Genomic DNA, 22,158 nt, shown 5'->3' with positions numbered 1-22,158 from the left:
TATTTTCTTTCTCCGCTTCATTCTCTTTCGGGGCTAAGATTTAGAAAAAAAATTCAACCTCCTCTTGAACAACTAAGAAGATGCTATTTAGCAGAGGGGAAGGGTTAAAAAAAAAAAGAGTCCCAGAGTAGCAACATTCAAACATAATGGAACTAAAAGTGAAATGACTTTTTTTTACATCAATAATACCCCATTTTTCGTTTTTTATTGTGTTCAATTTTAGTTTTTATTGTATATACTAAAGGAGTTCAACATGATGTTTTGATTCATAAGTACATTATGGAACGATTCAATCAAGCTAATTACCTTGTTTGTCACTTCATATATTTATGAAATAATACTTATTTCAACAAAATTATTTACATACAAAAATATACTTTGAGCTTCTGTAATGGTAAACACACCGTTGCTACATATTCATAACATACCTGTAAAACGTCATCATACAACCTGTGATGGTCATGTTCATGGGAACCTGGGCTGACATTCTTCCTATCAAAATCATCTTCTCACCAGTGTCAGGATGAAAAGCTGAATCATAGATGTACTTTGCTCTCCACAATTCATTTTCTGTAAGACCAGGAGGAACAATTCCTTGCCTAAGAAAACAACAAATAATATGGCAATTGCTCATTTCAAATATCTACCCAGTGCCCTAGAGACAAGTGGCTACAAGGTTTTAAAAGTTTATGCTCTGGTGGGGTGTGGTGGCTTATACCTGTAATCCCAGCACTTTGGGAGGCTGAGGCAGGTGGATCACAAGGTCAAGAGATCGAGATCATCCTGGCCAAGATGGTGAAACCTGTCTCTACTAAAGATACAAAAATTAGCCGGGTGTGGTGGTGCCCACCTGTAATCCCAGCTACTCAGGAGGCTAAGGCAAGAGAATTGCTTGAATCTGGGAGGCAGAGGTTGCAGTGAGCCGAGATCGCACCATTGCACTCCAGCCTGGTGACACAGCGAGACTCTGTCTCAGAAGAAAAAAAAAAAAAGTTTATGCTCACCTCCAACACTTGTGTCTAGATGGCGTGACAAATTTGTTACATACAGTCAGTAAAAATTTCAAGACATACAGGACAATAAACACTTAAAATGAACATTTCAGGCTGGGCGTGGTGGCTTATGCCTGTAATCTCAGCACTTTGGGAGGCTGAGGCAGGAGGACTGCTTGAGCCCAGGAGTTCAAAACCAGCCTGAGCAACATGGTGAGACTCTGTCTCTACAAAAAAATAAAAATAAATAAAAACTAGTCAGGCATTGTGGCATATGCCTGTGGTCCCAGCTACCTGGGAGGCTGAGGCAAGAGGATCACTTGAGCCCAGGAGGTTGAGGCTGCAGTGAGCAGTGATCATACCACTGTACTGCAGCCTGGGCGGAGAAAGACCCTCTCAAAAAAAAAAAAAAAAAATCAAACCTATTCATCTCAAATTATCTGTAGTTTGGAAAAGCCAGGAAAGAAATTATATATAGGGAACAGGAAAGCATTCAATTTTGAAAAATTCTTTAAGTGACATATTTTATAATGTATTTTGAATTTGTAAACTCTAAAATACTTTAAACAATTAGACAAAAGTTATGGTAATCAAGGATATTAATTCATTTTTGTACCTATAGAATGAAAAGCTAGTTCAGGAAGAATTTTTTTTTTTTTTTTTTAAGACAGGGTCTCACTCTGTAACCCAGGCTGGAGTGCAATCTCAGCTCACCGCAGCCTTGAACTGCTAAGCTCAAGTGATCCTCCCACCTCAGTTTCCCAAGTAGCTGGGACTATAGGCATGCGCCACCATGCCTGGTTAATTTTTTTGCATTTTTTGTAGACACAGGATTTCACCATGTTGCCCAGGCTGGTTCTGAACTCTTAGGCTTAGGTGATCTGCCCGCCATGGCCTCCAAAGTGCTGGATTACAGGCGTGAGCCACCATGCCCAGCCTCAGAAGACTCTTGATGAAAAAAAAAAATTAGGTACATCATTCTTTACTTCTTCCCTTTATCAAAGAAGCACATATTCATTGCCCAAAATTGAGAAAATACAGGAATCCATTAGAGCAATTAAAATCACTCAAGTCTTTACCTACTCATCTCCACTGGCAATGTTTTCATGCGTATATTTTCAGTCTCTCTTCTAGAATCTAAATGTGATGTGTTTTCTTAAAGGCATCACACCAGACCTGCTGCTTTATAACCACCTTCTTTATTCAGTAATATACTGTAAACATTTCTCTGTGTCTTCAGATATTCTTCTATATGATCTATACTGGATTGAACAGTGTCTCCCCCAAAATTCATATCCACCTGCTACCTCAGAATGTGACCCTATTTGGAAATGGGGTCTTTGCAGATGCAGTTAGTTCAGATGATGGCATACTGGATTAGAGTGGTCCCTAAATCCAATGAATGGTGTCCTTATAGGAAGGCCATGTGCAATCAGACACAGAAAAAGGCCAAGTAATGAAGGAGGCAGAGATGACAGCGATGTACCCATGAGCCAAGGTGCACCAAAACATTTCTAGAGCCTCTAGAACCTTGGAAGCCCCAAGGAATGATTCTTAGAGGGAGCACGGCCCTGTTGACACCTTGATATCAGACCTCGAGCCTCTGTAACTGTGAGGCTCAAGTTGGTGGCAATTTGTTATGGCAACCTTAAGAAATTAATAGGCTGGGCGTGGTGGCTCACGCCTGTAATCCCAGCACTTCGGGATGCCAAGGTGGGTGGATCACGAGGTCAGGAGTTCAAGACCAGCCTGGCCAACATGGTGAAAACCCGTCTCTACTAAAAATGTAGAAATTAGCCAGGTGCAGTGGCAGGCACCTGTAATCCCAGCTGCTCAGGAGGCTGAGGCAGGAGAATCACTTGAACCTGGGGGGCGGAGGTTGCAGTAAGCCGAGAATGCGCTACTGCACTCCAGCCTGGGCAACAGAGTGAGACTCTGTCTCAAAAAAAAAAAAAAAAGAAATGAATACACCATCTTTTTAAGTACTTTATAGTATTCTCCTATGTGATTATAAGATACTGTAACACATACCAATCTCCTAGTATTGGGCATATTAATTGCTTCTAATTTTACTCTATTTGTAAAGGATGAGGAAGTAAATAAACCCTCATACATAAATCTATCCCCACATCCAAGATTATTCTGAAAGAAATGAGTAAATTTGCTGGAACAAAAGCTATGTACAACATTAAAACTCTGGCTATGTCTTCCATCCCTTTTCTCTACTTGACTATGTCTTTTTTTAAAAAAATCACCATCCACAGCAGCATCATGGTTATTTATGTAATTTGTATGCATACTTTATACACTGCAATTAACCCCGATTTTTATTTTTTTTGTTGTATTATCTGCTGTCCTGAAAATTATTATTTTTATGTAATCAGGTAGGAACAAATAAAGTTTCTATCTAGAAAGATTATACAAATGTTCACCTATATTTCTAGCATTCTCAGAATAGTTGTTTTCTTTTTGTCATTTAGGTTTTTAATGAATTTGGAATTTATCTTAATACGAAAATGTGGACCGAGCACGATGGCTCATGCCTGTGATCCCAGCACTTTGGGAGGCCGAGGCAGGCAGATCACCTGAGGTCAGGAGTTTGACACCAGCCTGGCTAACATGGTGAAATCCCATTTCTACTAAAAAATACAAAACTTAGCTGGGCATGGTGGCAGGTGCCTATAATCCCAGCTACTCAGAAGGCTGAGGCAGAATTGCTTGAACCCAGGAGGCGGAGACTGCAGTGAGTCAAGACAGTGCCACTGCACTCCAGCCTGGGCAACAAGAATGAAACTAAGTCTCAAAAGGAAAGAAAATGTGAAACATTCTCAACTTTCTCTTTTGGCTGGCCTGCATCAGTTGAGAATTTGTGAAAAATAGCCTTGATTTCTAGACTTTCTATTGTGTTTCCACTTATCTACACATTCTGATGCCAATACCCACCATTTTAACTTGACAGTCAATTTTAATGTTGGGTAGAGCAATCGTCCTACATGCTATTCTTTTTCTTTTTCTAAAATGCCTTATACTAATTTATTCTCCCAGATAAACCTTAGAATTATTATTATTATTATTATTATTATTATTGAGACAGAGTTGTGCTCTTGACGCCCAGGCTGGAGTGCAATGGCGCGATCTTGGCTCACTGCAACCTCTGCCTCCTGGGTTCAAGCGATTCTCCTGCCCCAGCCTCCCAGATAACTGGGATTACAGGCACCTGCCACCAAATTCAGCTTTTTTTTTTGGTATTTTTAGTAGAGACGGGGTTTCACCATGTTGGCCAGGCTGGTCTTGAACTCTTGACCTCAGGTGATGCCCCTGCCTCGGCCTCCCAAAGTGCTGGGATAACAGGCATGAGTCACTGCACCCGGACAGAATTATTTTATCAATTTTACAGGTGATCACAATTGTAATTTGACTGAAATTGTATTAATCTGGAGAAAACTGACACCTCTACAATCTCCAGCCTTTCTACCCAGGCCTACTGCACATTTCTCCATTTATTCAAACTTAACATGATTCCAAATGTTTTCATCATTGATGCAAATTTCTAGGTACGTTTCTTCCCACGTACTTTACATTTTTAAAAAATTATTCTGGCCGGGCGCGATGGCTCACGCCTGTAATCCCAGTACTTTGGGAGACCGAGGCAGGTGGATCATGAGGTCAGGAGATCGAGACCATCCTGGCTAACACGGTGAAACCTCGTCTCTACTAAAAATACAAAAAATCAGCTGGGCGTGGTGGCGGGTGCCTGTAGTCCCAGCTACTCAGGAGGCTGAGGCAGGAGAATGGCGTGAACCTGGGAGGTGGAGCTTGCAGTGAGCCGAGATTGCGCCACTGCACTCCAGCCTGGGTGACAGAGCAAGACTCTATCTCAAAAAAAATTGTTCTTATGAAGTGAATAAAAAACAATATCTAATTGCTTGTTGCTGGTATACAGGAAACTACTGTTGTTTTCTGTCTATTATAAGTAGCTCCCTCATTGTATTTTAATTTGTTCTATGGTTTTTCAGTTGGTTATGGTCACTTCTTTTTTTTTTTTTTGAGATGGAATCTTGCTCTGTTGCCAGACTGGAGTGCCGTCATGCAACGTTGGCTCACTGCAACCTTTACCTCCCAGGTTCAAGCGATTTTCCTGCCTCAGCCTCTGGAGTACCTGGGACTACAGGTGTGTGCCACCACGTCCGGCTAGTTTTTGTATTTATAGTAGACATAGGGTTTCACCACGTTTGCCAGGCTGGTGTTGAACTCCTGACCTCAGGTGATTTGCCTGCCCTGGCCTCCCAAAGTGCTGGGATTACAGGCGTGAGCCACCTCGCCCGGCTGAGTATTCTCATACATATTACATACATTATGGAAAAAAAAGAAAGGGCTCATGTCCAAGTTTGGGAAAAATGATTAAGCATCTTTATTTTCACTCCTGGACTTTTTGGAAACTTTGAACAGTTAATAGAATGTGACATTCTCAAGAGTGGAATGCAAACTTTCTCAAATTTAACTACCAAAACCCTCTCCCTTTTTCTCTGTGCCTCCGTTGATCCCTCTCTCCCTTCCTCCGCCCCGCTCTTTTCTTTCTCTAAGTATTCCGTAGGATTCCTTTTTTTTTTGAGATGGAGTGTCACTCTTGTTTCCCGAGCTGGAGTGCAATGGCACAATCTCGGCCTACTGCAGCCTCTGCCTCCCAGGTTCAAGCAATTCTCCTGCCTCAGCCTCCTGAGTAGCTGGGATTACAGGTGTGTGCCACATGCCTGGATAATTTTTTGTATTTTCAGTAGAAACGGGGTTTCACCATGTTAGCCAGGCTGGTCTCGAATTCCTGACCTCTGGTGATCCACCTGCCTCGGCCTCCCAAAGTGTTGGGATTACAGGTGTGAGCCACCGTGCCCGGCCAGGGTTCCATTTCTTTAGAGGTCTTTTTGGGAAGTTCAGCTCTAGTGTTCCATAATTTCGTGCATTGCTCACTACTGATGTGGGATATGCATTCTTAATAATTAAAGAAGTACTACCCATTATTCCTAGCTGATTAATTATTTTATGGGAAATAGATATATAATTTTACCTTCTTTTGGGCATCTATCAAGATGTGGCTTTTTTGCTCTGACATATTGATGTGATAAATTACACTAATAAATGTCCTAAATATAAATCACCTTTTCATTCTTGGAATAAATTCTACCAGTTCATGTTTTAACACAAGGTTGGATGCTATGTGTCGGTGTTTTATTTTGGATTTTTGCATTATCGATTTGTAGGACAGGCCATTGTTTCTTTTTGTATTTTTTTTTTTTATCATTTATTGTATCAGGGTTGCAACTAATCGGGAAGCATTTCCTTTTTTTCTATGATCTCGTAACATTTTAAAATTAAATCAGCTTTATTGAGGTATAATTTAAATACCAGAAAAGTCATCCACTTTAAGTGTCCAATTGGTAAGTTTTGAAAAAATGTACTCAGTGGTGTAACCGCCCCAGAATTGTGGTACAGGATATTTCTGTCTCCAGCAGTTCCCTTGGGCCCCTCTGGAGTTATTTCCTCACTTCCTGCCAACCAATGGATCTATTTTCTAACACTGTATTACCTTTTCAAGAATTTCACACAAGTGGAATCATACAGTGAGCAGATATTTTGTGTATTTTGTGTCTGACCTCTTTCACTTTGCATAATGCTTTTGAGATGCACCCTGTTGTTTATGTGAGTTGGTTAATCCATTACATGGATGGATGTACCAGTTATTTATTTATTATTATTATTATTATTATTATTTTTGAGATGGAATTTCGCTCTTGTTGCCCAGGCTGGAGTGCAATGGCGTGATCTCGGCTCACCGCAATCTTCGCTTCCGCGGTTCAAGCGATTCTCCTGCCTCAGCTCCCAAGTAGCTGGGATTACAGGCATGTGCCACCACGCCCGGCTAATTTTTTATATTTTTAGTAGAGACAGGGTTTCTCCATGTTGTCCAGGCTGGTCTTGAACTCCTGAGCTCAGGCGATCCTCCCGCCTCCGCCTCCCAAAGTGCTGGGATTACAGGCATGAGCCACTGTGCCCGGCCAGTACCAGTTATTTATCAATTCTCTTTAGTTATTCTGAAACTGCTTTTGCAAAATTATAACTAAGGAAATTATGACAGTGAAAGAAATCAGAACTAACCAACTCTATCTTGCTTGTCATCCTTAAGCTGTCCTTGTTCATTCCTGGGTGTAGGCTGAACTAACCTTGGGAAGGAGTTCAGTTCATGGTCTGACTCTGAAACAAAATTGGTAACACCTCCCAAAACCCCCGTCTTGCCTGGGGTCCAGTCTGTCTTTGCAGGACTACCAAATTAGCTACAAGATTAGAACTTACAGTTTAGAGGTCATGCAATCTCTGGCTCCAAGAATCTGAACCTCCCCCAATTGCTCCTGGGGCTAACATCACTATATTGTAAAACCTAAGATCAGTGCCTGAGATATTTTGCCTTTTGGATCAGCTGACACCATCCAGACTGGTAATCTGGTCCAACAAGTTCTGCCACCGCACCCAGGAAGAGAAGACATTAAAAAACCTCGCTTTGACCCTTATGATTCCATCTCCAACCTGACCAATCAGCACTCCCCACTTCCCAAGCCCCTATCCACCCAATGTTCTTTAAAAACTCTGATCGCCGAATGCTCGGGGAGACTGACTTGAATAATGATAAAACTCCGGTCTCCCTCACAGCCGGCTCTGCGTGAATTACTCTTTCTCCGTTGCAATTCCTGTCTTGATAAATCGGTTCTGTCTAGGCAGCAGGTAAGGTGAACCCACTGGGTGGTCATGAAGTAGGTGTGAAGTAGCATCTTCTTGTGGATTTGCATTTCCCTAGTAACTAATATGCTGAGCATAGTTCCATATGCTTACTTGCTATTCCTGTATTTTCTACGGTGAAGTGTCCTCACTCTACTCAAATCTTCTGTCCATTTAAAAAAATTGAGTTGAGTAATTACTGGATGGATGTAGTTCAAGTGATATAGTTCAATATTGATAGAGTTCTTTGTATCTTCTGGATACAAATTCTTCATGAGATATAAGTTTTGCAAATATTTTCCTTCAGCCTGTGAATTGCATTTTTATTTTCTAAACAGTGTCTTCTGTCATAAAAAGACTTTACTTTTGATAAAGTCCAGTTTATCAGTGTTTTTCTCTTCTTTCCATTTCAATTGATCATTGTTTATTAGGTCTTATCTAAGAAATTTCTGCCCATACTGCCGGGCGTGGTGGTTCATGCCTGTAATCCCAGCACTTTGGGGGGCCGAGGTGAGCGGATCACGAGGTCAGGAGATCCAGACCATCCTGGCTAACATGGTGAAACGCTGTCTCTATTAAAAACACAAAAAATTAGCTGGGCGTGGTGGCACGTGCCTGTAATTCCAGCTACTCGGGAGGCACAGGCAGAAGAACAGCTTGAACCTGGGAGGCGGAGGTTGCAGTGAGCTGAGATCGTGCCACTGCACTCCAGCCTGGGCAACAGAGCGAGACTCTGTCTCCAAAAAAAAAAAAAAAAAAAAAAAAAAAAAATTTTTGCCCATATCAAAGTCATAAAGATTTTCTCCCGTTTTCTCTACAAGTTGAATAGTGTTAGCTAGTATATTTAGGTCTACTATCCATTTCAAGTTAAATTTTGTTTACAGGAAGAGTTAAGGATCAAGATCCATTTTTTATATAACAATCTAATTTTTCCAGAACTATTCATTGAACAGAGTATCCTTTCCTCATTGAATTATCTTGGCTCCTTTACGTAAAATCAGTTAACTATACACATTTGTGCCTATTTCAGGATTCTCTTCTGTTACATGGATCTAAATGTGTCTCCTTACAACAATGCTAAACTGTCGTTACTACGAGAGCTTTACAGTCAATCTTAAGACCAGGTAGTGTGAGTTTCTCAGCTTCGTTCTTTTTCAAAATCGTTTCCAATATTCTAGGCTCCCTGTATTTCCACGTAAACGTCAGAAGTAGCTTTTCAGTGTCTAAAAAGAGCCTGCTGGGGTTTTGATGATTACAATGAATCTTACATCAATTTGGGAAGAGATGACATCTTAACAATATTGAATCTTCCAATACAGGAACACTGTATATCTCTCCATTTTTAAAAAAACCCAAGCTCTGTTTTTTTCTCTGTAATTTGTGTGTGTGTGTGTTGGTGTACAGGCATTTCATATATTTTGTTAAAGTGATCTCCAAGTACTTAATATTTTTGTTGCTACTGAAAATGGTATTATTTAAAAAATTTCAAAATTACAGTTGTTAATTGCTACTAGATAGAAATGAAATTGATTTTTGTATATTGATCTTGTATCTTATAACCTTACTAAACTCATTTATCCTAGTTGGTTTTTTTGTAAATTCTTTTTTTTTTTTTTTTTGAGACAGAGTTTTGATCTTGTCACCCAGGCTATTGCACAATGGTGCAATCTCAGCTCACTGCAACCTCCACCTCCCAGGTTCAAGTGATTCTCCTGCCTCAGCATCCCAAGTAGCTGGGATTACAAGCGTGTGCCACCAGGCCTGGCTAATTTTGTATTTTTAGTGGAGACAAAGTTTCACCATGTTGGCCAGGCTGGTCTTGAACTCCTGACCTCAGGTGATCCACCTGCCTTGGCCTCCCAGAGTGCTGGGATTACAGGCATGAGCCACTATGCCTGGCCTGGTAAATTCTTTCTATATAGATGATTACGTTTTCTGTGAATAAGGAAAGTTTTACTTTTTCATTTCCCACCTTTGTCTTTTTTGAAAAAAAAGTTTAAATTTTCTCTTATTGCCCTAGTTAGAACCTCTAGCACAACGCTGAAGAAAGTAACGGGAGCAGAAATTGCCTTGCCCCCCAGTCTTAGGCAGAACGTGCTCATACTTTCACCATTAGGGTTGATGCTAGTTGTAGGGTTTTTGTAGCTGTACCTTCCCCTTCTATTCCTAGTTTGCTGACAGCTGTATCATGAATGGAGGTTGGATTTTGTCTGCTTTTTCTGCATCTATTGATATGATAATATGGTTTTCTGTTTTAGTCTACTGATAAGAGTGATTTTTAAATGTTAAACCAATCTTGCATTTTTGTCATAACTCCACTTGAGTTCTGCTTATTTTGGGTATTGCCCTTTCTGGGTAGATTTGTTAAATTCTGTTAAGAATTTTTGTGTCTATGTTTATGAGGGGTATTAGTCATTTTTCCTCTAATCCCTTTTTCTGGTTTTGCATCAGGGTATTTGTAGCTTCATGAATGATGAAGTCTTTCCTGACTCTTCTGCTATCTACTGGAGTTTGTGGTTTGATATCTTTTTTTTTTTTTTTTCTTGAGACAGAGTCTCACTCTGTCGCCCAGGCTGGAGTGCAGTGGTGCCATCTCGGCTCACTGCAACCTCTGCCTCCTGGGTATAAGCAATTCTCCTGCCTCAGCCTCCCGAGTAGCTGGGATAACAGGCATGAGCCACCACACTCGGCTAATTTTTGTATTTTTAGTAGAGACGGGGTTTCACCATGTTGGCCAGGCTGGTCTCGAACTCCTGGCCTCAGGAGATTCGCCCGCCTCAGCCTCCCAAAGTGCTGGGATTACAGGCATGAGCCACTGTGCCTGGCTGGTTTGATATTCTTCCTGTGAAAAAATTCTTTCTTTACCTGTGTAAAGCCACCTGGCCTTTGAGATTTTTGTGGGAAAGATTTTTGTTTTATTACCATCTTCCTATTTGTTTTCTGTTTGTCTCATCTCCTCCTCATTCCTTTTTTCCCCCCTTTCCCTGCCTTCTTTTGGATCGAGTCAGTTTTGGTAATCTATATATTGTATTCATGGAATGTTATATATTTCACTAAGATTTTTAAAATCTTTAGCAAAAATGTTATACAGTAGGCTTTATTTCTATATTCTATTTCTCTTTTAGGTAGCTTTCTTGCTCCTTTTGTTACATATTTTGAGTTTTATTTGTTTTCTTTAGATTGGTTAGACTTACCAGAGGCTTATCCTTTTCCGGATTTATCAAAGGACAATTTCTTACATTTATTTTTTAACCCTATTAATTAATTTCTGACTTTTAAAATTCACTCCTCTCTGTTTTGAAAAGCAGTGTATGTAGTAGTTAATAGCATGAACTCTGTGGTCAGATCGTCTGGGTTTTAATCCTGGCTCTACCACCTACTGCAGCAGGATTCTGCTAATGCGTCCGTTTCTTAATCTGAAAAATGGAAATAACATTCTCTACCTTCAAAGGTTGTGAGGGTTAAATTAGTAAATGCGAAATGATTAAAACAGTATCCAGCACCCAGGAAGCACCTTGCAGGGTTTACTATTTTCTTATTATTCTGCTGTTCACTAATTTCTTAGGCTGGATTCTCAGTTCATTCATTGTTGGTTTTATTGTTTAATCACAGAGATACGTAAAGCTATAAACTTTCCCCTGAGTACAATTCCTTAAGGTTTCTTATTAATATTCTCATTGTTTTTACTTTGTAATTTTATTTTTGTGATCAAAGAATTAAAATAGCATAAAAATTCTAATGTGATTAGATGATCTATCAAAGATAATAAAAGGTATGTTAGAATTTCCTACTGCAATTATTGTTTTTTTTTTTTTTTTTTCTTTTTGAGACGGAGTTTTGCTCTTGTCACCTGGGCTGGAGTGCAGTGGCATGATCTCGGCTCACTACAACCTCCGCCACCTGGGTTCAAGCAATTCTCCTGCCTCAGCCTCCCGAGTAGCTGGGATTACAGGTGCCCACCACCACACTCAGCTAACTTTTTGTGTTTTTAGTACAGACAGCGTTTCACCATGTTGGCCAGGCTGGTCTCGAACTCCTAACCTGACTCAGCCTCAAAAAGTGCTGGGACTACAGGCATGAGTCACTGCGCCTGGCCCTACGATTATGTTTTAATCAAGTTCTATTTGTATTGCTAACCACCCTTTCTTTGTATATTTTGATGGAACACCACTGGCTCATGAATACTGTCTGTTTGGCATTCACTATATCTTTACCAATATCAAAATATTTGGATCTATTTGCCCAGAATTGTAATTTCTTACTTTTTATTTGCAATTACCTTTGTCCTGCTTTTTAATGTTAGCCATTTTTATTACTTTCTTTTTGATTCTTATAGCATTGTTCAAATAGCATTGTGGGTATCCCATTAGAACTATATATTGGCAGTCATACTTAAAAAATGTTCTCTTCAACCCTAACTAGCCCTTGAACTAATCTCCCCTGAAGGCTCATGGCTGATTTATCTCTTGATGGGGAGGTAGGAAACTCTGAGTTATTTCTTACATATTGATTCAACAACTGGCTTACTAATTTATATATATAAAAGTATATAGGCGAGGCATGGTGACTCATGCCTGTAATTCCAGCACTTTGGGAGGCTGAGGTGGGCAGATCACTTGAGTCCAGGAGTTCAAAACCAGCCTGGCCAACAACATGGTGAAACACCAGCTGTACTAAAAACACGAAAATTAGCTGGGCATGGTGGCAGGAGCCTGTAATTCCAGCTACTTGGGAGGCTGAGGCAGGGAGAATTGCTTGAACCCGGGAGGTGGAGGTTGCAGTGAGCTGGCGCGCCACTGCAATCCACCCTGGGCAACAGAGCAAGACTCATCACAAAAAAAAAAAAAAAAAAGAGTATATATCAGCACAGAACCTAACAAATATCCCAAAGCTAATTTGGAACAGGCCTAGGCAATTTACTACCCAGACTTTAAGGGTCTATATGCTTTAAAAAGGTGAAAAGAAAAAAAAAAAAGGGAGACATTTAGGGATTTTTGGAAAAATGTATTGTAATTTCGTAAGTACAATTACATCATGCAAGCTTCAGGTATTCTAAGTGGGGTGTCATGTCATCACTGAGCTTTTTAAGTGTTTCCACCCAATTTTAAAGTCTTTGATTTGATTTTTAAAATTTTTAATTTGTTATGTTAGTAAATTATTAAGGCTTACAATTTTCTGTTCATGCATATTCTACTAACTTTAAAATGAAACATGTTAATGCATTTATTGAATACAGTAAGGAGCAAAACCATGTATATTTCTGAGTTTTGTTCCTATTTGAGACAAGACGTTTTAATTCTTCCATTTCCTTTTTGTTTTTTGACACTGCAATCTAGGGCTTTAGATTCAGATAGCTATTACTATTTTTTTTTTTTTTTTTGAGACGGAGTCTCACTCTTGCCCAGGCTGGAGTGCAGGGAGCAATCTTGGCTCACTGCAACCTCTGCCTCCTGGGTTCAAGTGATTCTCCTGCCTCAGCCTCCTGAGCTGGGATTACAGGTGCGCATCACCATGCCTGGCTATTACAATTTTTTATAAAACACTTTTAAGGCCAGGCACGGCACGGTGGCTCATGCCTGTAACCCCACTATTTTGGGAGGCTGAGGAGGGCGGATCACTTGAGGTCAGGAGTTTGAGACCAGCCTGACCAACATGGAGAAAGCCTGTCTCTACTAAAAATACAAAATTAGCCAGGTGTGGTGGCCCATGCCTGTAATCCCAGCTACTCGGGCGGCTGAGGCAGAAGAATCGCTTGAACCTGGGAGGCGGAGGTTGCAGTGAACCGAGATCGCGTCACTACACTCCAGCCTGGGCAACAAGAGTGAAACTCCGTCACAAAAAAAAAAAAAAAGCCACTTTTAATTTCTTTTATTCTATACAGTATTTCATACTAGAGATACAGCTATTTCTATGTGTTTCAACATTCATCACTTGTCTATTTATATGACTTTCTTATATTTTTCTTTTTTTATTGTAGTAAAAGATTCATAACATAAAATTTACCATTTTAACCCTTTTTTTTTTTTTTTTTGAGATGAAGTCTTGCTCTGTTGCCCAGGCTGCAGTGCAGTGGTGCGATCTCAACTCACTGCAACCTCCGTCTCCCGGGTTCTAGCGATTCTCCTGCCTCAGCCTCCCAAGTAGCTGGTATTATAGGCAGGCATCACCATGCTTGACTAATTTTTGTATTTTTAGTAGAGACGCGGTTTCACCATGTTGGTCAGAGTGGTCTTGAACTCCTGACCTCAGGCGATCTGCCCGCCTTGGCCTCCCAAAGTGCCGGGATTATAGTCATGAGTCACTGTGCCCGGCCGCACTTGCATATTTTCTGTTGCTGTCGCAAATAAAGACAATCTGCTCTAAAATTCCCAAGTGACAACTCTTTCTCCTGAGAACTTTGCACACATTGCTTACCATCTTCAGGCGTTCAGTATAGAGATGAAAAGATTGAGCCCTTTCTGACATGTTCCTTTTTAATAGCTTTTTGTTGTTTTCCTGTTCATGGATGCTTTTGGAAGTTTTAAAAGTTTATAGAAAACACAAAAGGAAAAAAATTGCCATGTGTGGGTGTCTCTGCTTGAAATAGGGCAGGTCTCTTTAATTAGAGAAACGGTTTTCCTCACCTGAGGAAAATTCCATTTTACTTTCTGTTGCTATGAAATATATTTAATATTGCTTATGTGCATTTTTTCTAGTTTCTCTTTTAGGAGCACCAACTAATTTTATCTTCAGTCTCCATTCTCTTTTCCTCTTATACAGTCTTTTTCATACCCTTCTTTTCCATCTGTATCAGGGATTGGCAAACACCAGTCCACGGCCTGGCCTGTTTCTCTATGCCTGTGAGCTCAGAATAGCTTTTATGGTTTTAGAGGGTTGTAAAAACAAACAAGAATATGTGACAAAGAATGCATGGCCTGTAAAGCCTAAAATACTTGTCGTCTGGCCCTTTATGGGAAAAGTTTGCCGACCTCTGGTCTTCACCCCGGGAAGCTTCTCAGGTTCATTCTCTCCATCGGTAATTCTACTTTTTCTTACGTGCGATTTCTGATGTTGGTCCTTTACCACTGCCTCCAGTAAACATTTCAATTTCAATTACATTTGTATGTTCTTGGCAATCTTCCTTATGCCATCTTCTTTTCAACCATGTAGTTGTCTTTTCATCTCAACCTCTCCGCTTTCTACGGCTTTTGCCTATCTTCACTACTTTCTCGTAAGGCTCCAGGATGTTCTGCTGTTTGTATATCTGCTGTTTGTGTTTTCCCTCTTTACACACATTGGCACATGGCAGAACTTGGCCAGACTAAGTGTTTATTGACTGTCGTTGGTTCTCTCTCTACCTAGATGATGGTTAAGGACCTGCTTCTGATGTATCACTTCTGGGCACGTTTAGGCACAAAGCTTCTAACAATCCAATCCCCAGCTTTCAATTGACTTTCCCCCAGTGCGGGAGTCAGCAAACTACTGGTCTTGGCCTGTGTGCCCTGCCAGGTGAGAGTGGTATTTACATTTTTTTTTTTTTTTTTTTGAGATGGAGTCTCACTCTGTTGCCCAGGCTGGAGTGCAGTGGCGCGGTCTTGGCTCACTGACAGCTCCGCCTCCCGGGTTCACGCTATTCTCCTGCCTCAGCCTCCCAAGTAACTGGGACTACAGGCGTCTGCCACCACGCCTGGCTAATTTTTTGTATTTTTAGTAGAGACGAGGTTTCACTGTGTTAGCCAGGATGGTCTCGATCTCCTGACCTCGTGATCCACCCGCCTCAGCCTCCCAAAGTGCTGGGATTACAGGCGTGAGCCACCGCGCCCAGCGGTTTTTACATTTTTTTAAAGGATTGTTAAACAACAACAACAAAAAAACACAAATAAAAAATTAAGAATAATATGTGACAGAGACCCACAAAGGCTGAAATAGTTCCCATATGATCTTTTACAGAAAAAGTAGCCAACTGCTGCCTTGGAATATCTCTACACCGGTAGCATCTTCTCCTCCCTCCTGCATGGTTCTCGCAGCTAATGGTGTGCATCCCACATCTGCATTCCCTGTAGGCATTGCCACCAGCACCCTTCCCATCTGAGCTCCTACCTACAGGATTTTACTTCCTGGGCCTATAACTCAGAAGGAACCAACCTACCCGATTCTTGGCAACTTGTTTTTGCATAATGCTGTTTCTGTCCAGAGACAGAAAAATGCATGGAGGGGTTGTGGCTGTCGTAGCGGAGGTGGTGGTGCTATCGGAAAACAGCAGGCAAGCTGCCAGGAAAAAGGGATTGGTATCTACAACTAAGAGGGATGACTCTCATTGTCAGGTTAATAGGAACCCTAGATATCTGTGTTAAGGGCGAGCAATGGGGGATAGAACAGGTCTTTTTACTCTTTTCTTCCTTTTTTTTTTTTTTGGTCAAAAGAATTCCATTGCAAAAAAAAAAGTTGTAAAATCACTAAGTGAAGGTTTAAAGATAGCAGCCTAACATGATGATCTATTTATACATTAAACCAAAAAACAATAATTAATGTTACCTGTAATCATGTACTATTTTTCTCGCACTCTCTAGTTGTTCGTTAGTTAACAGAATGTTCCTGGGGTCAGTTACAGTGAAGAAATGATTGGCTCGTCCAATGAAAGTGCTTTGATCCCATCGAGGTTCCTTGATGTTAATGTTTGGTGGTAGTTCTCCAGACATGGTCCCGGACTGCAAAGAGTCAAAAAGGCAAGTTCGCGTAAGGCTTACAATGTCACTACATATTTAGAAACTTTACGGTCACCTTAAATTTTCAAGTAAAGATTTACATACTCTTCCTATTTATAAAGATAATTTTGCTATAAATGGCAAAAAGGCCACCTAAATTCAAAGCTAAGTTTGTCTATAAATCTCAATTGATCTTAACTAAATTTCAATAGTTTCCTACATATGTCTCTTTATAAGTACATAGTATTTTAATATTTACTTGTTGGATATCTAGAATTACTCTGGAGAAAATAAAGGTATGAAAAGTTTTAGGATGGGTGCGGTGGCTCACACCTACATTCCCAGCACTTTGGGAGGTCGAGGAGGGAAGATCCCTTGAGCTCAGGCGTTTGAGACCAGCCTGGACAACACAGCAAGACCCCATCTCTACAAAAAATTTTCAACACTTATCCGGGCATGGTGGTGCATGCCTATAGTTCCAGCTACTCAGGAGGCTGAGGTGGCAGTGGGGTGTGGGGATCGCTTGAGCCCAAGAGTTGGAGGTGGTGGTGAGCTATCATCACGCCACTGCACTTCAGCCTGGGTGACAAAGCAAGACCATGTCTCTAAAAAAAAAAAAAAAAAAAAAAGTTTAAAAATAACAGTAACAAGGTCTGAAGTTTGAACCCATTTTTCTGAGTGAAACAACCAATGTCAAACGCCTACTAAAGTTGTTATTCCTACTAGGAGAAATGACTAATGATTAAAAAAAGGTTTAAATGCTAAAAATTACACAACTAAAAAGGATGCAGATTCATTCAGCCTTGTTTAGCACATAAACCACCAATCAAAAATTAAAAATTATGTTCTCCAAGCTACCAGGAACATAGCGGGAAAAACACATTTGCACAGTCCCATGAATAGGAATAACTCTGTAGCATGTAATTATCCTCATAACATTTTTATTTTCTGGCTAAAGAGCCATCACTTTTTTTCCAAAAGTAATTAATTTCTTTCTCTGAGTAATACATGTTTATTTTAGAACTGCCTTGTATTGTTGTAATAGATGCTTACTGTGGTATTCCGAAAAATACAAGCTTATTATAGAAAATAAAGAATAAAGAAACAAAATCTCCCATAATCCAGGCACTCTGAAATCATCGTTACTGTTTTGGTACATTTCCTTATAGACATTTTCTATACATGTTATTATACAATTGAAAAAAATTAGTTGATATTATACTGTATATTTTAAGATCTTGATTTTTTTACACTTATTTCATGAGCATCCTTGTGGCCGCTGTTCATTTTGGATATATAACTACCTTTAATGTTTAAGTGGTTTTTGGTTTTTCACCATGACATATAATGCTTATCCTTGTCTATGCATCTTTGTCCTTACAGCTAGCGATTTCCTCAGACTAGCTCTCTTTGCATGATATTAGCAGGCCAAAGGATTTTAACCACTATAAAGGCTTTAAATCATTGCTTCCTTATACCTGTTTCCCTTCCCTACATTTTTAATAGCAGTTTTAATTTTAATTCTCTTTTCAGGTCACTTTTCCTTAAGTTACTTTCTTTTCTTTTTTTTTTATATTAATTTTTTTCTTTTTTTCCCACACAAAACAATAAACATTTTCTAAAAATACATACAAACAACAAGATGCATATCAAACATATTAGGAAGGTTGCACATGGGAAGACCGGGAATAGAAATGGGGGGTGGGAATGAAAGAAAATAAATGAGAGAGGGACTTTGCATGGATCAATGATAATAACTCAATCCTCTATGTCTTTGACAAAGAAGAAGGAGAAGGAAGAGGAGGAAAAAGAAAGTGGGATAAAGGATCAGAAAGGGAGGAAAATAGAAAAAATTAGAGTATGACTCCAGGTTAGACCTGTTTTGTTGTCGCTGGGTTGGTTGGTTGGTTTGTTTGTTGTATTTTTCATATGTTTCGCCATGTTGGCCAAGCTGGTCTCGAACTCCTAGCCTCAAGTGATCAACCCGCCTCGGCCTCCCAGAGTGGTGGGACTACAGGTGTGAGCCACCACGTCCAGCCCCCACACTGTGTCTGGCCTCCGTGGTAGACCTCCCAGATGGGGCGGCCGGGCAGAGGCACTCCTCACTTCCCAGACGGGGCGGCCGGGCAGAGGCGCTCCCCACATCCCAGACAGGGCGGCCGGGCAGAGGCGCTCCCCACATCTCAGACGATGGGCAGCGGGGCAGAGGTGCTCCTCACTTCCCAGATGATGGGCGGCGGGGCAGAGGCGCTCCTCACTTCCCAGACGGGGCGGCCGGGCAGAGGCGCTCCCCACATCCCAGACGGGGCGGCCGGGCAGAGGCGCTCCCCACATCTCAGACGATGGGCGGCGGGGCAGAGGTGCTCCTCACTTCCCAGATGATGGGCGGCCGGGCAGAGGCGCTCCTCACTTCCCAGACGGGGCGGCCGGGCAGAGGCGCTCCTCACTTCCCAGACGGGGCGGCCGGGCAGAGGCGCTCCTCACTTCCCAGACGGGGCGGCCAGGCAGAGACGCTCCCCACCTCCCAGACGGGGCGGCGGCCGAGCAGAGGCTGCAATCCTAGCACCCTCGGAGGCCAAGGCAGGCGGCTGGGAGGCGGAGGCTGCAGTGAGCCGAGACCACGCCACCGAACTCCAGCCGGGGCAACACCGAGCACGGAGTGAGAGACTCCATCTGCAGTCCCAGCACCTTGGGAGGCCGAGGCGGGTAGACCACTCGAGGCCAGGAGCTGGAGACCAGCCCGGCCGACATGGCGAAACCCCGCCTCCACCAAAAATACCAAAACCAGCCAGGCGTGGTGGCGCGTGCCCGCAATCCCAGCCACCCGCCCGCAATCCCAGCCACCCGCCCGCAATCCCAGCCACCCGCCCGCAATCCCAGCCACCCGGCAGGCCGAGGCAGGAGAATCACGGGAGCCCGAGGCAGGGAGTCTACAGCGAGCCGAGACCAAGCCGCTTCAATCCAGCCTGGGCAACAGAGGGAGACCGTGCGAAAGAAAGAAAGAGAAAGAGAGAGAGAGAGAGAGAAAGAGACACAGAGAGAGACAGAGAGAGAGAGAAGGAAAGAAGGAAGGAAAGAAAGAAAGAGAAAGAAAGAAAGGGAGGGAGGGAAGGCAGGCAGGCAGGCAGGCTTAAGTTACTTTCTTAGTGCTTTACAGGTTCGGAGGTATATTAAGATGTCGGATGTGAATGCTGGGCATTCTTGTATATTTTCTCAAAATCTCCAATTAACACATATCATGGACCACAGGATCAAAACTGAGCATGTTAGGTCTGCAGATGTGAGGAATCTAGTGAGAAGGTAAAAATCAGCCCGGCTATTCCTAGAGCAGGCTGGGGTAACAAACAGAGAAGGGCCAGCTACAAAGCTAACAGGAAGCCTATTTCCCCAAGGTCAGAATGCAGCTATACGGTGTCCTAACAGTTCTTTTTTTGTGACCACTGTTTCTTATCTCACTGAGAAACCTTGTTCTCTGTCATCACGAGGGTCAGAAACTTTGCTACCTGAAATCATAACGTGAAGAGTGAAACATTCCACTCTTGACATAGGAAGCTGGCCTGGATTTCCAGCCCAGGTGCAGAGTTTCAGATTAGGAAACTTTTGGACACAACATTGCAAGTCCATCTTAACTTTGTAGTTTCCAAGGAAACAGGGATGTGGTAGTGATAGTGAGAATTATAGTTTTTTTTGTTTTTTTTGAGACAGAGTCTTGCTCTGTCGCCCAGGCTGGAGTGCAGTGGCGCGATCTTGGCTCACTGCAAGCTCCGCCTCCTGGATTCACGCCATTCTCCTGCCTCAGCCTCTCCGAGTAGCTGGGACTACAGGCGCCCACCACCACACCTGGCTAATTTTTTTTGTATTTCTAGTAGAGACGGGGTTTCACCGTGGTCTCGATCTCCTGACCTCGTGATCCGCCCGCCTTGGCCTCCCAAAGTGCTAGGATTACAAGCGTGAGCCACCGCGCCCGGCCGAAGGGAGGACAGATTACTTTGTATTCGATTTTCTGAGAAAAATCTGTATCAGATCTCCACCGGGAAACATCACAGTCCACTTGGGCCCAAGGGCAGGCACAGGAGGGTAGTGAAGGGTGCGGGGAAGGAAATGGCTCATGGTCTCATGTACAGCCAAAGCCTGGTACCCATCAGCATGAGGTCCACACCCAGAGTGCAGGCTGAATACCATGCCCAGCCTTGTGCTGGACCTCCTGGGTCAGAATCTCTAGAAGGAGGATAACATTTGTCTTTTTAAAAAGCTCTCCAGATGATTTTGACGTGTTCCACTGGTTCAGAACCATCGATCTGCACCAGCAGCTTCGCAGGAATAGACAGTTCCCTGAGGAGGGGAGTTGAATGTGTTGTGTAGTGTCTTCCTTCTTGCTACCACCATCATGGGGATACAAGAAATGTATGTCATTGTATGGAGACATTACTAAATTTTGAATTAGAATATATCAAGTGTATTACAAAAAGCAGAGTCCAGTTCCTATTCTGAAAAGCAGCACTCTTCAGACTCGTCTACAGAGGCTTGGGCTCTGCTGAGGCATCTTAGCAACCTGCAGGGCGTGCAGGGGAATTCAAGCAGGTGGGTTCACACGCTGGCCCCTGTCCATGAGCCACATTTTGAAGTTACAATTACGTGTATCACTCAGCATTTGTTTCTATTCTTAGAGGTCATCAAATAAATGCCATACATAATCATACAACTGAATAAGACAGATAATCTGGCCTAATTTCCTCCCATTTCTGAATGTCCCAATAAAAGATACAATTCCTACCTTCAAGTAGACCATAGTTTAAATGCATAACAGAATAAATACTCAGGAGAAAAAAAAATCTGTTAGCTTTGTTTTTTTCTAAAAGGTCTTAAAAATGCTGCTATCTTTAATATCTATTTATTGAGCACCTACTACATGACAGACTCTTGGGCTGCATTGGTGAACAAAGACAAAAATTCCTGCCCTATTGGTGCTGACACTGGGATGTCAGAGTGAAAGGAAAACAGGCAATAAACAAAAAACACAAACGATAAGTAAACTATTCATTATATTAGAAGGCAGTAAATGGTTAGGGAAAACAAACAAACAACAAACAAACAAAAATACCCCAGAACAGGATAAGAAGGATCATGGGCAGGGCCTTGACGTCCTGGGCTCAGGTGATCCTCCCACCTCAGCCTCCTGAGTAGCTAGGACTACAGGCGTCTGCCATCATGTCCAGGGTAGTCAAGGAACGTCTCATTGAGAAAGTAATACTGCAGCAAGATCAGAGGAAAGTGAAGAATTGAATCATGTGGATATCTGGGGGAAGAGCATTCCAGGCAGAGGGAAAAGGCATTGCCAAGACCTTAAGGCAGAAATGCATCTGGTGTCGGCCGGGCGCGGTGGCTCACGCCTGTAATCCCAGCACTTTGGGAGGCCGAGGCGGGCAGATCACCTGAGGTCAGGAGTTCCAGATCAGCCTCAACATGGAGAAACCCTGTCTCTACTAAAAATACAAAATTAGCCAGGCATGGTGGGGCATGCCTGTAATCCCAGCTACTCGGGAGACTGAGGCAGAATTGCTTGAACCTGGGAGGCGGAGGTTGCGGTGGGCCGAGATCGCGCCATTGCACTCCAGCCTGGGCAACAAGAGCGAAACTCCATCTAAAAATAAATAAATAAATAAATAAATAAATAAATAAATAAATAAATAAATAAGAAACGCATCTGGTGTCTTCAA

General features: G+C 42.1%; 1 protein-coding gene across 5 annotated transcripts in view; it reads right to left on the bottom strand.

Annotated features, from left to right (window-relative positions):
* SFXN1 (sideroflexin 1) overlaps positions 1-22,158 on the bottom strand; it is a 52,017-nt gene that overhangs the window by 20,066 nt on the left and 9,793 nt on the right. For 4 of the 5 annotated variants that reach the window (XM_058440157.1, XM_032158660.2, XM_058440156.1 and 1 more), the window contains 2 exons: positions 16,272-16,444; positions 429-599 (listed from right to left, as the gene is read on the bottom strand). In XM_058440157.1, coding sequence (XP_058296140.1) covers positions 429-599; positions 16,272-16,435 — 335 coding nt within the window. In that variant the 5' untranslated portion in view covers positions 16,436-16,444. Of the gene's footprint in view, positions 1-428; positions 600-16,271; positions 16,445-18,318; positions 18,752-22,158 lie in introns of those variants that run through there. The other variant, XM_058440155.1, reaches the window with a different exon arrangement.

This window comes from Hylobates moloch, unplaced genomic scaffold (assembly GCF_009828535.3).
Source record: "Hylobates moloch isolate HMO894 unplaced genomic scaffold, HMol_V3 SCAFFOLD_6, whole genome shotgun sequence".
Taxonomy (NCBI): Eukaryota; Metazoa; Chordata; class Mammalia; order Primates; family Hylobatidae; genus Hylobates; species Hylobates moloch.
The sequence above is the reverse complement of the archived record's forward strand: the minus strand, read 5'-3'. Positions and strand labels throughout refer to the sequence as shown.